The 15097-nt window shown below is 53.4% G+C and overlaps 2 protein-coding genes across 6 annotated transcripts; one reads left to right on the top strand and one right to left on the bottom strand.

Annotated features, from left to right (window-relative positions):
• Positions 1–84: 84 nt before the first annotated feature.
• On the top strand, positions 85–1219 carry C23H1orf74 (chromosome 23 C1orf74 homolog). Its single transcript, XM_051638997.1, has one exon. The coding sequence runs from the start codon at positions 110–112 to the stop codon at positions 908–910; it is 801 nt and encodes a 266-aa protein (XP_051494957.1). The 5' UTR covers positions 85–109; the 3' UTR covers positions 911–1219.
• On the bottom strand, positions 1220–15045 carry TRAF3IP3 (TRAF3 interacting protein 3). 5 transcript variants are annotated; one of them, XM_051638993.1, is made up of 17 exons: positions 14892–15045; positions 14578–14795; positions 12824–13165; positions 11506–11614; positions 11065–11122; positions 10869–10893; positions 10409–10438; positions 10146–10241; positions 7053–7124; positions 6670–6810; positions 5822–5959; positions 4944–5079; positions 4226–4288; positions 4087–4146; positions 3403–3551; positions 1946–2059; positions 1220–1772 (listed from the first exon to the last, which is right to left on the bottom strand). In XM_051638993.1, the coding sequence occupies exons 3-17, from the start codon at positions 13121–13123 to the stop codon at positions 1689–1691; spliced, it is 1575 nt and encodes a 524-aa protein (XP_051494953.1). In that variant the 5' UTR covers positions 13124–13165; positions 14578–14795; positions 14892–15045; the 3' UTR covers positions 1220–1688. The 5 variants fall into 5 exon arrangements, with proteins under 5 accessions (XP_051494953.1, XP_051494952.1, XP_051494955.1 ...); XM_051638992.1 differs by lacking the exon at positions 14578–14795; XM_051638995.1 differs by lacking the exons at positions 1946–2059; positions 14578–14795.
• Positions 15046–15097: the final 52 nt, after the last annotated feature.

The following is a 15097-nucleotide window of genomic DNA, read 5'->3' as shown; positions in this document are numbered from 1 at the left end:
AGGGCGGGAGCTGCCTCTTCCCGCCGGGGCGGAGCAGCCTCCCCGGCCTCCCTTCCCTTCCCTCCCCGCCCCGGAAGCGGGGCCGGCTCCGGGGCAGCCCGGCGCGGTGATGGCCCCGGAGCCCCGCGCGGCGCGGCTGGCGGTGGCGGCGGCGCGGGCGGAGCTGGCGGGCGGGCGGCGGCTGCCGGCGGCCCGGGCGCTGCAGCTGGCCGGGGAGGTGCTGGCGGTGGCGGCGGGGCTGAAGCCGGCGCTGCTGTACGACTGCGGAGCGGCGGGCCCCGCCGAGCTGCGCAGGTACCTGGCCCGGCTGGGGGAGGCCGGGCTGGGCGCGCCGCGGCTGCACGTGCTGGGCATGCAGGGCTGGGCGCTGCTGCTGCGGCCGCGGCGCGCCCGCCGGGCGGTGGCGGCGGCGCTGCGGGCCCGGCCCGCGCCCTTCGTGGACGTCTCGGCGGGGAGGCAGAGCCCGGCGCTCTGCGGGCCCCGGCAGGCCCAGGCCATCAGGGGCCACCTCGCTGCTCTCCTCGCCCACCTCGAGGCCGCCGAGGCCGCCAGCAGCAGCCCCGTGTCCTGCAGCGAGGTGGTCCCCGCGGGATGGAACCTCTGCACCGTCGCCGGGGTGCTGCTGGGCTACCCGGCCGTCTACACCTTCTGCACGGAGGAGGGCAGCGAGAACTGCCTGGCGCTGACGCCGCTGCGGGTGTTCACGGCCCAGGCCTCCTGCCCCAGGATAAAGGACGGTCTGAGGGTCCGGATCTGCTCCTTCAGCGTCCCGGAGAGCCTGTGCGCGGAGCTGAGGGACGTGCTGGACGCCTGGTGCGAGGAGCTGAAGGAGACCTTCAGCACACAGAGTGACTTCGTAGATCTCTGCATTTCGAGCGAGGTGGTGTCTCTTCCAGCAGTTGCTTTGTGAAAAAACACAGAAAAACTCAGACTTTTTGGCCTGTTTCTCACTGACATCAGGGACCGAGGCTGTATGTGCAGCCAACTGAGGCTCCCTCAAGAGGCCCCTGAGCACCAAAGGCTGAAATGGGACAATCTTGAGCCCTGGGCCTGGCAGGCCAGTTGCAAATCATGTACTTGTGCTTCGCAGAAGAGCAGTGGGTGGACACACGCACCCACAGCTGCTCAGCAGCCTCCATCTGGACTGCAAGAGGATGCCCTGCAAAGTCAGGGTGTAGTTGTCTGCTGAAAACAGGTTAATAAAAATAAAATATGGAAATTTGAGTTTGTGAAGTTTATTGTAGGCTCCATAGCGCATTTACTACTCGTGCCAGGTGGTGTCAGGGCTACTGTGAAACCTGCTCAGCCCAGCTCCAAGGGAGCCTTAGAACCCTTGTCTCTGCAAATTAACGTGGAGCTGGAGGTGAAAGGGAAGGGGACATGGCTGTGGGGACACTTGGCCATGGGGCAGGCTCACAGGGCAGTGGGCTGAACTGGGTCTGGTGGGTGGGAAAACTGGTCGGGACAGGGAGTGCAGGAGGGAGTGTGGGGGGACTGGGCTGAAAAGCCTCCCTGAGCTGAGTTTCTTTTGTCAGGTACTAGTAGAGATCATCCAGGGCTGAGCATGTCACGTTTGGAAAGGCAGTAAATAAAGGAAGAGCATTTTGTAGTCCGCTCAGCTGCCGGCTATGAAAACCAGGGAGGGTGGACCTGTTCAGCTCCTGCAGTGAAGTCAGTCAGAAGGTCCTTCATGGTCTGTAGCTCGCGAGGAAGGTGGCCATGGCCATTGCTGTCACTGCCAGCAGGACAGGGACCCAGTGACTGCGCCGCCTCTGCGGGAAGAAGCAAGTGTTAGTAGGAAATGGGCGAGGAGAAGGAACTTCCCATCTCATCCCTACAGAACATGTCGTTCAGCTTTCTGCACTGCACAAATACACGGGGAATGATTCCCGGAGCGATCTGCAGGCCGGGTCCCCGGGGAGTGGGGGCGAGGAGCTGCTCCCACCTTTGCCTGCTGGCTCTGGAAGTGGTTGAGCTGGTCCCGGCACTGGCGCAGCCCGGCCAGGCAGGATCGGCATTCCTCGCTCAGCGCCTCCAGCTCCACGCGCAGCTCCCGGCGCTGCAAGAAGAGCCAGGGGCCGTTAGCACCAGGGGTCCCCTCGGCGCCGGGACCCTCCCAGCACCCCCACAGGGACCAGGGGTGTTCACCCCTACGTCCTTCTGTACCTACAGGGACAGAGCAGAGCTCAGTGTCACCGGGAATGTGGTGGCAGAGGCAGGACGCAGCCAGCGGCCGTCCCGCGGCCTGCCAGGCCTTGCTGCCGGCTTCCACATCGCACGGCAGAAGGAAGGAACAGTTACTGCTTCGTCTGAAGTTAGCTAAAAGCTAAATCGAGCTGAATTTAGATAAATGCTTCATCTCATTTAGATGGGAGTGTCTTATTTCTCTCACCTAAACCATGTTCCAACCCAGAAAGGTTGGACCAGATGGTCCTTGAGGTCCCTTCTAACCTGGCATTCTAGGCTTATTTTCCTGACCACAGAAGCTTGTGGGTCAAGAAAACACGGAGTGCAGGCTTTGCCTCTCATCCTGACATTCACTCTGCATCTCACTGGCTGCAAGAGCAGTTGCAGAGTCCTTTAAACCCTCTGGGACACATGGGACAGGCACCTCGGTTGTGCTGCACCCCCCCAAAAACCGGGAACTGCCTTTTTTATTTTTCTGGCAGGAGGCCCTGCTGCCTTCCCAGCTGCGGAAGCAGAGAGGGGAGAGCAGGACCACCCCAGCTGTCCCTGATTGCCTGATTGTCCTTTACAAGGCGCTTCCCCAGGTGGTGCTGGCTCCTCATGATGCCTCTGCTCTCCCCGGCGGGGGTCGGCAGGACAAGCTCTTCTCCTGCGTGGCTCGGGGATCGGCTGCAGTAAGTTAAAAATCCTTTGTTTAAAACATTCCTTTTTTAAAAATCCTTGCTGAGCGCTGCTGGGAGAGCTGCTGGTTGGCTGAGGGCACAGTTTGATGCGAAAGATGGTGCGAGAGGCTGGAAAGCTTCGAGTGTTTTTGCAGCCCCGTTGTGAGGGCAGTGCTTGCTTGCTTGTTTGTATCTTTTTAGCACGCCATGCCTGTTATTTGCAAGCCTTTTCCTTCTTGTGCCCAGAGTCTCAGCTATTCGAGTGTGGCTTTGGCTTTTCCCTGTGAGGCTGTTGGGGCTCTCCTGTCCACACAAGCTGAAGTGGGTTTGTTTGGAGGGTGCTGTGCTGCTGCAGCCCTGGGTGCCAGGTGCTGCTGCCCTCCCTTGCATGTAGGTGCTGTGTTGAAGGTTTAGGTGAGGCTGGTATCAGGATAAAAGTTCAGCAGAGCTAATCCTTGCAGGGGGTGCCAAACTTAGGTTACTTCCAGGGGCTTTGGTGTGTTGTGTCCTGGCAGGGAACTTGGTCTCAACTGTGGTTCAGTGTCTTCCTCACCTCGTTTTCCTTTGCTGCAAGCTGGGATGTCCTTTCCTGCACCTCATCCTTCAGGCTTTCTTCTCCTTCCTCCTCAGGATACTCTAAGAGAGTGTTTTGTTTTTCCTTGGTGAGATTGAGAGGTGGGGTCTGCGTGGTGAAAACCTGGTCTAGAAAACAGGCTTCTGATGAGAAATGGGTCCAGGCTTTCAGTTTGCTTTAGATCTTGTTTGCTCAGCACAGTTTAAAGATAATATTTGCATGCTATGCACACAGCAGAGGGCACGGGAGCTGAGTTAGCTGTCACAGACCTGCCTCTGCTGTAGCTACAAATTTAATGAACTTTAGAGGAGTATTTCTAAGTAGTTGCCAGAAATGGAGGGGAGGGGAAGAAAAGTGTCTTTTTAAACTTTTTTCAGGTACAGCTGTAATTGCAATTATAAATTGTAATGTACTTTGGAAAAAAAAAAACAACTGGCATAGCTGCTGAAATAGAATTTGCAATGAAATCCATTTATTTTTCAAAGTGTTGCCATCATAAATACACTTGTTTTAACATTAACTAGCGAAGTACAGTAACTCGTTTTGTGCAGCTTTAACATAATCCTGTATTCTAAGCCAGTGGAGACTTCTCCTAGAGCCAGGCCTAAGGTTCTGGTGTCCCGTGGGAGCAGGGCTTAGGTGGGAGTTACAAAGTTTGCTGACCTTTCCATTGCACCGTGGCCTCCTGGAGCTTCTGCTGCTCCGCCTGGCTCTGTATCAAGCCTGGGGATGTAAAAAGGCTCAGTTACCACCCCCAGCTCTGACACAGGTCGCTCGCTTTGCATGTCTTTGTGTTACTTACTTTGTAAATGGCCGATCGTCGCCTCCAGTGCTACCCTCCGGTTTTGTTCCTTTTGCAATTGATCTGAAATAATGACAGGAGAACATAAGGGCTGGTGTGGATGCAAGGACGGCAACTTTCCCTCTCTCCACATGTCTGAAGCGAAGTGGATGTTGTTGGCTACGCTGAACTTTCTTCTCTGAAGGAACGTGATGTTGAGCTGTCAATTACCTTTCAGTTTTGGCAGGTTTTTCTAGCATGCCTTAAATTCCATTAATTTATTTTAAAGCTGCTTGTGTGAGACCAGTTATGAAAACTCTTCCTTAATTGTGTTTTAAAATAGCCATGTGAAGTGTGTGAGAGTGTCCTTGCCTCTCTGGAGTACTTTAAGACACTGCTAGCATGTGTTTGTGGGCTGGTAGCATCCACCGCCGGGCAGCAGCCCCCAGGCAGTGACAGTGCTGCCTCTCCAGCTTCTGCTGCTGGGTTTGGTGGGTCTGACGAGGATGCAAAAGTCCTCATCAGAGCTGAGGGTTCATCTTTGAATTTTCAGGTCTCGCATTCCATCCTTCTAGAAAAGCCACTTGACTTCTCTGAAGTCCTTTTTAATCTGGTCGGAAGTGACTCCAGGAGCCCTTTGGAAACCAGAGGCTTCAAGTACCGGGATTTTTAGGAGTTGTTTTCCTTCCGTCCTCTGTGTCTTTGGAGCACAGACCCCCCCCTGCCCTCTCCCCCGTACCTTGGATGGTGCTGATGTGCCGGGCCTGCAGGCGGTTGTCCTCCCGCAGGGCGCTGCTGTGGCGGCAGAGCGCGGTGTGCTGCTCCCGCAGGCTCTGCAGGGCTCCCCGCAGCTGCTCCCTCTGCGCCTCTGCGCGCTGCGGGGAGAGGAGCCGCGGGGTCAGACCCGCACCGCGCACCCCCTGCCCCCGGGAGACACAAAGCTGGGGACTGGGGTTGCAGGACTGACCCTTGGGCTTGGCCAAAGGGGATTTATTATGTAGTGATCTCAGCCTGGGGCTTCAGAGCCCTGGAGCAGCTCTGCTCTGGAGCCAGGCTGGGAGAGCTGGGGTGTTCAGCCTGGAGAAGAGAAGGCTCCAGGGAGACCTTAGAGCACCTTCCAGTGCCTGGAGGTGCTCCAGAAAAGCTGGGGAGGGGCTTTTTGTCAGAGAAGATAGTGATAGGACAAGGGGTGATGGTTTTAAACTGAGAGAGGGTGATTGAGGTTAGATATTAGGAAGAAATTCCTCACTAGGGTGGTGAGGAACTGGGATGGGTTGCCCAGGGAGGCTGTTGATGCCCCAGCCCTGGAGGTTTTTAAGGCCAGGTTGGACAAGGTTTTGTGCAACCTGGTCTAGTGGTGGGGTTCCCTGCTCATGGGTTGGAACTTGATGATCTTTAAGGTCCCTTTCAACCTTCATGATTTTATGGTTTCTATGACTTCCTGGCTGGCACATTGGGAAATGTGAACTCCTGGAGGGGGGTGGATGAGGCTTGGAGCTCCCACTGGTCTAGTGGGAGGTGTCCCTGCCTGTGGCAGGGGGGTGTTTGACCTAGGTGGTCCCTTCCAACCCAAACCAATCTGTGACTCTGTGCTGTTCCTGAGGGGCACTCATGTACCTGCAGTTCACTCTGCAAAACGTGGAAGCTGTTCTCGAGCTCGGTGTGTGCTGTGCTCGTGTCGGTCAGTTTGGCTTTGAGCATGGTGTAGTGCTCTTTCCAGAAGGCAAGGTCCTCTCTTGTCACTGCCAAGTTTCTCTGTGGAGGAGAGAAGGAGCTAGGGGTGGGCTGTGACCCACAGCTTGGTGGGACCACGCCAGGCTGCCCTGAACAGCACCCACGGGCTGGGCCATGCGTGGGGCTGGGGCAGCACCAGCTCCTCCTGCACCCGGGTTATGGCAGCACGTGTGGGGCTGATGCCACCTGATGGACAGAGGGAACACAGGCTGAGGGTTTGCTGTGGAACCCTGGTTCCTTTGCTGCTGGGAGGATTGAAGAAGCTCGTAATCTTTGGGATACAAATTATTCATTGTTCTGAAAATACCAGTTAGGCGTTTGGTTTGACCCCCAGGATGCCTCTTGGGGAAAACGCATTTTCATATAAAAGAGCAGCTCCTGAAGAAGTGTCTCTGGACACCTCATGCCCTGGATATATCTGTGTGTAGCTTGTTGCTCTGTGTGTGTAGAGCAGGGAGAGGGGAAAAAGGGACAGTGGAGGAGAAAGGTTTTACACTGCCAAGCAGCAGCCTATTCCCCCAGCTGTGTGCTCTTTTGAATGACCTGATGTGTGGCTCTCATTCTGAGATCAGGTTGCCATTAAGCTGCTTTGGACTTTGCTCAGTAGCTAAAAAGTGGTAATTTTGCACCTTTGTTTACTAATGGTAAGCCAGTGATCCCCTTTCCCTGAAATGTGGGAGCTCTTTGTCACAGTCAGACTGGGTTAAAGCAAAGCCAAGTCTTTTCCTTACCTGGGAGTTCTGCAGCTCCTGCTCTGCTTGGAGTTTGTCCTCCAGCATCTTCTGAAGAGCCTCTTTAGCCTTCTGTTCGTAGGTCTGCTTCTGGTCTTCCATCTCTATCAGGATCTTCTTCACACACTCCTTTGTGTAACTCTTTAAAGGAAGCATCAAAGTGCTTGAAGGGTTTTATCTGACATACTCTTAATCTTGCTAAGCCTGAATATTAGCAAATCCAGAGTGTGTAAATACTACTGAGCTGTGAAGCTTCAGCAGAGAGGAAAACTGATTTTCAGATGCATATGTAGCCAGGTTGCTCTAGAAGCTGGGACCAGAGCTGATTACATGGCTTGGTTGTTGTTTTCCTGCCTTCCTTCCCCGTGGCTGATGCCCGTTACCTGGGTGCAGGCCTGCAGCTGGTTCTCAAGCGCCCTTAGTTTGCACTTCAGTTTGTCTTCGTTCAGCTGACCCTGGGGGAGAAACAACTGAGCTGACATGTGGAATCACAAACTGCACAATATGCCTCAGTGCTCTGTTAGCCTGTGTGTTGATTCCCTTTCTCCCTCTTCTTCATCTGTAATGCTGTGGCTCAATTTGGTCAGAATCTTTTCAACACTTGGTGTTCAAACAAGCCTTCATCATGTCAGAATAAATGGGGTCTGGGGGAAGGAAAACTTGTGCACTGAAAAAACTCTCCTGAGGCAATCCCATGGGTTCTGGGTGCAGCAAGAGGAGAAGTTTAGAGCAAGGGGATTTCAGGTGAGTCTGGTTGGGACTGTCCTTGTTCCCTGGCTCCTCCCTGCAATGCTCCTTGCCTAAAGCTTGGGCTGCTGCTGAGGTCTTGTCTTGCTGCTTCCCTTAGGAAATAGGTTGGGTCTTCCTTGCAACATCTGGCAGTTGGGCAGGGGGATAGAGGGCAACAGTGATGATTCACTTTCCTGACTGTAGCCTCCTCTCAGTGTTAGTCAGGCAGCTTAGGTTTTGTGAAATCAGGCTGCATGGAAATTAAGACGAGCATTTCTAGCAGAGTTCATCACATAGACTGATCTGCCACCACTGATAATGAGAACACTGGTATCCTCTGCTTGCTGCTGTTTGACGTCAAGTCTCTGAAAAAACAACTCCATGTTACAGGAAGAGCTGTTAGACCAAGCAAAACCAGATTCTCTGGTCTCTTAGCACTGCTTAAATTTGCTTTGAAATTTACAGTCCCAAGGACTAAATCTTCCCAGTTCAGCTATTGGTACAAAGAATGAAACGCTTTGTACTCTTAGAAAGCAGGTGCAATTTAAAAAAGATGTGCCCTAGAAGCACATGGACCTGCTTTTGGCTGATAGCTGTAGTGTTTTGGTTGTCCTGTGGTTGCTGAACTCTCTGATATTCTTTCTCTTAGTCACTTGAAATAGCTGATTTAAAGCAATAAGAATAAATGCTGAACTGAGCAAGTTCTACAACAGATCGTAGGAAGGTCTCTTTAACCTAGAAGTAAAATCATGGGAGGGGGAAGGAAACAAATGCTTTATCCTTTCAGTTTAACTGCGTCCCATCTTTCTGAGGAGTCTCTGCTTGCTCTATCAAACCAGAAGCACTTGTGAAAATGAGCAGCATCTCAAAAATTACTCTCTGGCCATTTCAAGAGTTACTGCTGTATTGTTCCTGTCTATGCAACCATATTTCTGTGAAACCCAAAATATTGGAAAGGATTAAAAAGCCTCTGCAATGGGCATTTGGCATCTCACCTGAGCCTGGAAATGGGCACCCAGCCATCAGTTTCCATGGCACAGCATTATGGAATGGGACCTGTCTGTACCTCCCTTTGCCAGCACCTCTCAGGGAAGCCCCTTTCCCCCAGCCTCCCTCCCCCTGTGCATTCCCAGGGGATCCCCCTGAGCAGGCACCATCTACTTGTTTGCCCCATCAGCTCCAGCAGCGAGTTAATTTTTAGTCCGATGAAGAGTTGAAGGCAAGAGGCAGCAGCAAAAGCTCCCTCCAGGAGCAGAGATAGCAAGAAGCAAAGTGCACCCACCTGTTTCTAATCTGAGGTTTCATGGCTACTTCCTGCAGAGTGTGGCTGGGTGTTGTTTCCTGCTCATGTTATATGTGCAGAAGCAAGCGAGGGCGGAAGCTCCAACCGCAGAGCATCCAGCTTGAGTTTTTACACCATCTCACCCAATTACTCACATTTCTGCCCCGACAGAACTTTCAAATCACTTTTTTTTTTTTAATGATAATGAACTGCAAATGAATATTTAAGAATCCTACATAAAACACTTTATGTTGCATAAAATCTTTGCCTCAATTTTACCTGAAAGTAAAAAATAAATAAATAAATCCATGGGCCCTGGTTCAGTGCAGCCCAGAGGACTTTGAGCTGTGAGGAAACGGTTTGGTGCAAGGCTGTGGTTCAGCAGAGTGCCAGTGTGCAGGGCACTGTGGTACTGGGTTCCCTGATCTGTCTTTGGGGCCCAGAATCTGTCCCCAAAAGGAACCAGGACAGAGGATGTCCCTGCAGGTGCCAGCGAGGAGCAGGCTGGGGGGCTGGTGCTCTGCAGGGAGGCAGCTTGTGCTGGGTGGAGGTTTTCAGCTGTTGTGTTCCCAGTTTAGGAAGCAGTCTGTCTTTTACCCCATCCGTGATTGCCAGCACTTGGGTGTCTCAGTTTGCATCTAACATTTTTACTTTGGCCAAAAAAGAAAAATTCGGTTCAAAACATTTGCAGCTTGTTTTGACTAGGAAAGAAAATTTGGTGGAAGGCGGTGGGCTGGGTTCATTCCAGTTTTTCCCCACTTACACACTTTGTTTGCTTTTTACTGAAGAACAAGTGGGAGAGGCAGGTATAAAAAAAAACAAAAACCCAAACACCCAAAACCTTAGAAGAGAAGTGTTTTACACTTCCTGTGGATCTGAAAGCAAAGTGTGCTTTGGAGCAATCTTTTTGGGGATAAAAGAGGGGAAAACATCAAGCGAAGTAGCCCCGATTGCTGAGTTTGTGATCAGCCCTCCCTGGAGAGCGAGGGCCCAGCGGGGGCAGCAGCAGGGCGGGCAGCAGCAGGGCGGGCAGCAGCAGGGCGGGCAGCAGCAGGGCGGGCAGCAGCAGGGCGGGCAGCAGCAGGGCGGGCAGCAGCAGGGCGGGCAGCAGCAGGGCGGGCAGCAGCAGGGCGGGCAGCAGCAGGGCGGGCAGCAGCAGGGCGGGCAGCAGCAGGGCGGGCAGCAGCAGGGCGGGCAGCAGCAGGGCGGGCAGCAGCAGGGCGGGCAGCAGCAGGGCGGGCAGCAGCTTGCAGGGAACGTTTCGCACCAGCCCTGCTCTGCCAGGCATTTTCAGCATCTAACATCTGGGCTGCAAAGCACCAAAGCCAGGCAGAGCTGGGGTTTAGCTCCCAGGAAGGAAGGGAGACCCGGGGTTGCTCCTGCTTCCGAGCACAAGCTGGGTCCCCCGGAGGCAAAACCTCCCCCCCGGCCCCAGCAGGAGCAGCCCCGTGTGCCTCGCTGGTACCTGCCAGGATTTTTCTGACGCTTGCAGCAACGTGGAGAAAAGCTCCTGCAAAATCACCATCTTCTGCTTGAGCAGCAGCTCGCGGTGCAGGGCCTCCTGTGGGGAAGGGGAGAGCGGGTTGGTGGGGACCCCCGAAGCCAGCAGGGGCAGCCCTGCTCCTCCCTCAGGGTCACGGGGGTTTCGGACACGTCTTCGGGCTTCAGAAAGCTGATCTGTAGGCTTTAAAGCAGTTTTAAAGTGGTGTGGCAGTGACTGGTACCCACCTTCAGGTAGTGGGAGAGCTGCACCATTTCCTGAAAGGGAAAGGGCAAATGGTTACAAAATTATACGTTGTTGCAGTTTAAAAACATTGTTATTAAACATTTTACCACTGTCTACAAAACCCAAATATTTTGAAGTAAAACTGAAATGAGTAGCTCAGTCTGGGGGGAGGAGGAGAGCCTGCTGGGCTTTGTTTGTTTGTTTTTCCAGGGAAGTGAAAGCATTTCCTGCAGCAACTTGCAGCACAGCAGTTGTGGTGTCTCGGCCAGGTCGTGTATCAAACCGGGGCAGTTCCTGAGGGAGAACAGCAGCTGCCTGTGGGGCAGAGTCACCTCCGTGTGCTCTGGGACCAGTGTCAGCAGTTTTGAAACTATAGACATTTAGCATCAAGTTCCTGGTCAGAAAATTTAGAAACTTACTTCATTTGCAGGAGTTCAAGGCTAGTTTGAATCTGTCTCTCACCTTATCTAAAACTGCTATTCCACAACTAAAATAAAAAAGAAAGTGTGTTACTGAGGTGAGTGTGATGGGAGGCTCTTCAGCAGCCCCTGCCTGGGCACCCACTGCCCCCCGTTCCCCCCCCCCCAGTTTGTGCAGGAGGCTGCTGCCCTGCACCCAGTGTCTGAGCACCCAGGGAGGGAAGGAAGGACCCACTCACTCTGTCTGCTGGCTTGAGTCTGTCACTGCTGGGCTTGGATTTGTGAGGGTCTGGGTTCCTGTGGAAGCAAAGCAAAAGGATGTGGCTGATCCCCCTGACCCAGGGGCTCTGCAGCTCTGCTCTCTGGGCATCCCTCTCACCTCTCAGACATCACTTCTGGGGTGGAGAGCAGCTGTTTAAGCCTCCAGTAACACACCTCAACAGGGACCAGAGGCAAAGAAAAGTCCTGCTTGGATGGGCAGTGAAGTGGAAGTTAAGCAATGCTGCAGGCTGAAGTTAGCCCCAGATCCCTGGATGACCTTACAAGGAAGCCATAGGGCAGCAGCATCTCCTCAGCATCAGTTGCTGAGCTGAGGGCTGGGCTGGTTTATCCCACCACGGGGGGAAAAACGTTCTTAACGCCTGCAGGGTAGGGCAGTAAAACTTACATCCCTCACCTACCTCGGGTGTTCATGGAGGCACCTGGCCTGGGTTTGGCTTCTGCTGAAGTGCTGAGGGGGACACTGAAGCTGAGGGGTGCAGGGGGGAATGTGGGGCAGCTCCAGGGGTGCTGGAAGGAAAGGACAGTTGAGTCAGCATCTCTGCAAAATGGGCTGTGAGGAACAGAGGGGTCAGGCTTTGTACCTGCAGCAACTAGGTGAACAGCATGAAGGAGGTGCCAAGAAACCATTGCAAATCCACAAGGATCTGCTGCTTTGGCTGCAGCAGCTCCAGAACTCTGTGGGGAAGGGGAGGGAAACCTGCTGGGTTCTGGGGGGCATGCCAGAACAGGAGAAAGAACCCTCCCCACCCCCAAAGTGTCTTGAGATATTTCTGGAAAAGATGAGGTCTTTGGGTGGCAGGGGGCTGTGTCCTGGCTTGGGTCCCTGCTGTCATTTGGCTGCCTTGGAGCAGAGGTACCTGCTCTGCACTGGCTTCCCCCTTGGGGCTGGGGGAGCAGGGTGCTCACCTCATTTTCCCCTTGCCCCAGCAGTCTCTCCCCCTTGTTACCTCTGCCAAAGCCAGGGCAGGCACCGTGCACAGGCCATGTACCTGCACATGCTTGTTCCAGATTCCTGCTGTCTAGCAGGTGATTAAACCCAGTGAACCAAGTGGCAGCAGGAGGATGGGTAATTGCTCTGCAGGCTCTCATGCTGCAAAGGGAGCTCAAGGGTGTGCCTGGCTTTGTAAATAGTCATGTGTTTGATAGTTCACGAAGCCCCTAGGATGAGCTTCCAAAATACCAGGGGAATTGTTAGTTTTGCACAGGCTATAAGTTTAGAAGGAAATCTGTTTGGCTCTGATCAGGGTGTTTTGCATTGCATCTTCCTATAGATCTGACTGGAGGCAGTGAGCACACCGGCTTGTCTTGAGTTGTGCAGCACAGGGTGGGTAATGAGCACCAGGAGCCTCCTCATTCCTGCTCCCTTCCTGCTAACAGAAGGCGATGGAGGGAAGGCAGGTGCTAGGAGCTCAGCTTTCAAGGGCAAAATTAATTTAAGTGGAAAGCTGTAACCTGGCAGCTAGGATGTGGGTTTGTATTTGGAGGAATGGTGAAGAACTCTGGGTCAGGGTTTGGAAAACAAGAGAGGAGCACACTGGGAGGGAGGCGGCAGCGTTTACCTGTGCCCAGCACTGCAGGTGATGAGGAAATGCACTTTGTTGGTGCATTCTCACTTTCTGTCTGTCGTTTGGTTTGGATGCTGATACTGCTGCACTTGGGGGACAGGCCGGGGGGGCTGTGGTGGGTCTGTGGGCTGTGCTCTTGGGCTGGCCTTACCTGGAGCAGGATGGGCAGTCTTGGCTCCACCCGTGAGATGTCCAAGGGGACTCGTGCTTTAGGCCCCCATCCCGGCAGCATCCTCCCGGCATCGCTTGCCAGGTTCCTCCTCCTCAGGAACTCCTGCTGCCGGGGGCTCTGCTCCAGCCCCCCTGCTGCCCTCCTCAGGTGCCTGCAGCTGGTCAGGTTGTTCCTGCGCCGCAGGTTCTCCCGCGTCTCGTGCCGCCTCTCGCACTTCTCATCGTAGCTCTCGCTCCAGCGCCGGCGCCGCGGCCGTGCCCGCTCGGGTTGGCTGATCATCGCCCCTCTGGGACCACCCCGACTGCTTCGGGGTCCTCTGTCCTGATGGAATCAAGGGAAGAGATGCAATTTAAGTGAAATTAATTTCTTCAATTAAATGAATGTGAGGTATCGGGCACTGATTCCCTCATGCAAGGGACACACGTTGTGTTCCTGCAGAGATGATGTTCATGGACTCATCCCTGTTGGCCATGCAAAACACACCTCTGCTGGGTGGTGCTGGCCCAGAGAGTGCTGGGAACAGGATTTCAAGTGATTAACACAACCTCATGAATTGGGCTTCACCTGCAAGTCATGATGGTCCCACTGCTTCCTCTGGGAGAATTGCTTTCCTGGTAAAATAAAATCCTGCTGTTTTTCAGGCTATTTCTTCAGTGTGTGCTCTTGGAGCTGTTTAGTCAGCCTCTCAGTTAGGGAGACAGCTGAGCAGTCACTACCCACAGCTGCTCCTCTTCCTTCCTCCCTCCCCTTGGGCAAAAGCTGTGTCCTTCTGTGTTCTCCCCCCATCAGCAGGGAAGAGGCTTGTTATCCCTGTGCACATCTCATGAGCTGTGCTCAGAGGGTGCCTGCACCCCCTGGGAGGCTCAGCCTGGGAGCTGCTGTGTCTGGTGTGGAACTTTTCTCATGTTTAGTAAATCATGTTAATGTAGGAAGAAGGAAAAGATTAATTTCAGTCTCTGGAAATTCCGGTTAGATGTTCTTCATGTTGGACAAACCTACCAAAACTTTATTGGTTTCATTCTGTCTCAAGCAATTAGGAAGTAGTTGAGTCTAATGGAAAAAAAAAACAAGTGAACAAGTAGACCCCATTTACACAAAATACTTTTGTGCTTTTTAGTCTGCCTTAAGCCCTCTGATCTCTAATTTTAGCTTAAATTTACTGAAGGATCGTGACAGTGTTTTACTATTTGGGTGTTTCTCACTGGGATTCACTTTTGTACCCCCAGACTGCTCCTGCTAAAAGGCTGAGCAGGTTATTCCCATGCAGCTTTCATGTCCACGCTGTAACAATCCCACTGTGCTCACCCAGGAGCTTTCCTCTTGGTGCAAACTTGCTGTCCATGACCTGGCAGGCAAGGTGAGGGCTGGCCAAGAGCTCCCCAGTCGGCTCCCTTGAAGCCTGACACTGGGTACAAACCCCACAGCTTGGGACAGAATGTGTATCTACAGCCAAACCTGCTCATAGCCCTTCAGGGTGCTTTAAAAGCACTTTTCAACTATTTTTTTGAAACTGCCCAATTGCATGTTCAATCTGGGCCTCAGGTTTCCCACTCTGTCCCTGCTCATCCAGCTCTTCTCATCAGGAATATCTCAGCCCCTCTCCCACCTACACTGCCTCTGGGCTGCCCAGCCTGTCACACTGCATCTCAACACAGCTTTTAATGTCCTCAGTTAACAAAAAATATGCTATAAAGCAAGGTAAAGCTTAAAGAAACACACCATCCATTACTCACCGCACACTGAGCAAACTGTTGAGGCCTTCTTGACAAGCTAATATTGTATTTCCTCCTCCTGTTACCCCAAATCACCCTCTCCAATTAACAGACATGTCCTTTATCTTTGCTTTCCAAGCTGTTACACTTCTTGCTTCAGGGGAAACATAAAAAAAAAAGTCCTTCTTGCCTGTTCAAGTTACAGCCTCGTGGTGTCAATTGTGTAGGCTGAGAACGGGCTGAAAAAAGAGGAAAAAGGTGCCCGGTGCTGCCTTCAGTGCAGTGACCTCTGCTCCCCTCCATCCCTTGCTGGTCCCAGTGCTGTAGGAGCTTACCTGGCCTGGGGGGTCCCGTCCTACCCCTCAACCATGGTGGAGGAGCGGGGAGAGCAGGGGGTTATCAGGGGTGACCACGCTCCAGCTGCCATCTTCATGCCAACCGCCTCATGCTGCTGCTCTCGCTCCGTGCAACAGGAAGCGCTGCAGCCGAGCCCCGGTTCCTGTCTCTGCTCACAGCCCGGCCGTGCGGGCCTGGCTCACCA

Source organism: Apus apus, chromosome 23 (assembly GCF_020740795.1).
Source record: "Apus apus isolate bApuApu2 chromosome 23, bApuApu2.pri.cur, whole genome shotgun sequence".
NCBI lineage: Eukaryota > Metazoa > Chordata > Aves > Apodiformes > Apodidae > Apus > Apus apus.
This window is presented reverse-complemented; position numbering and strand designations above follow the sequence as displayed.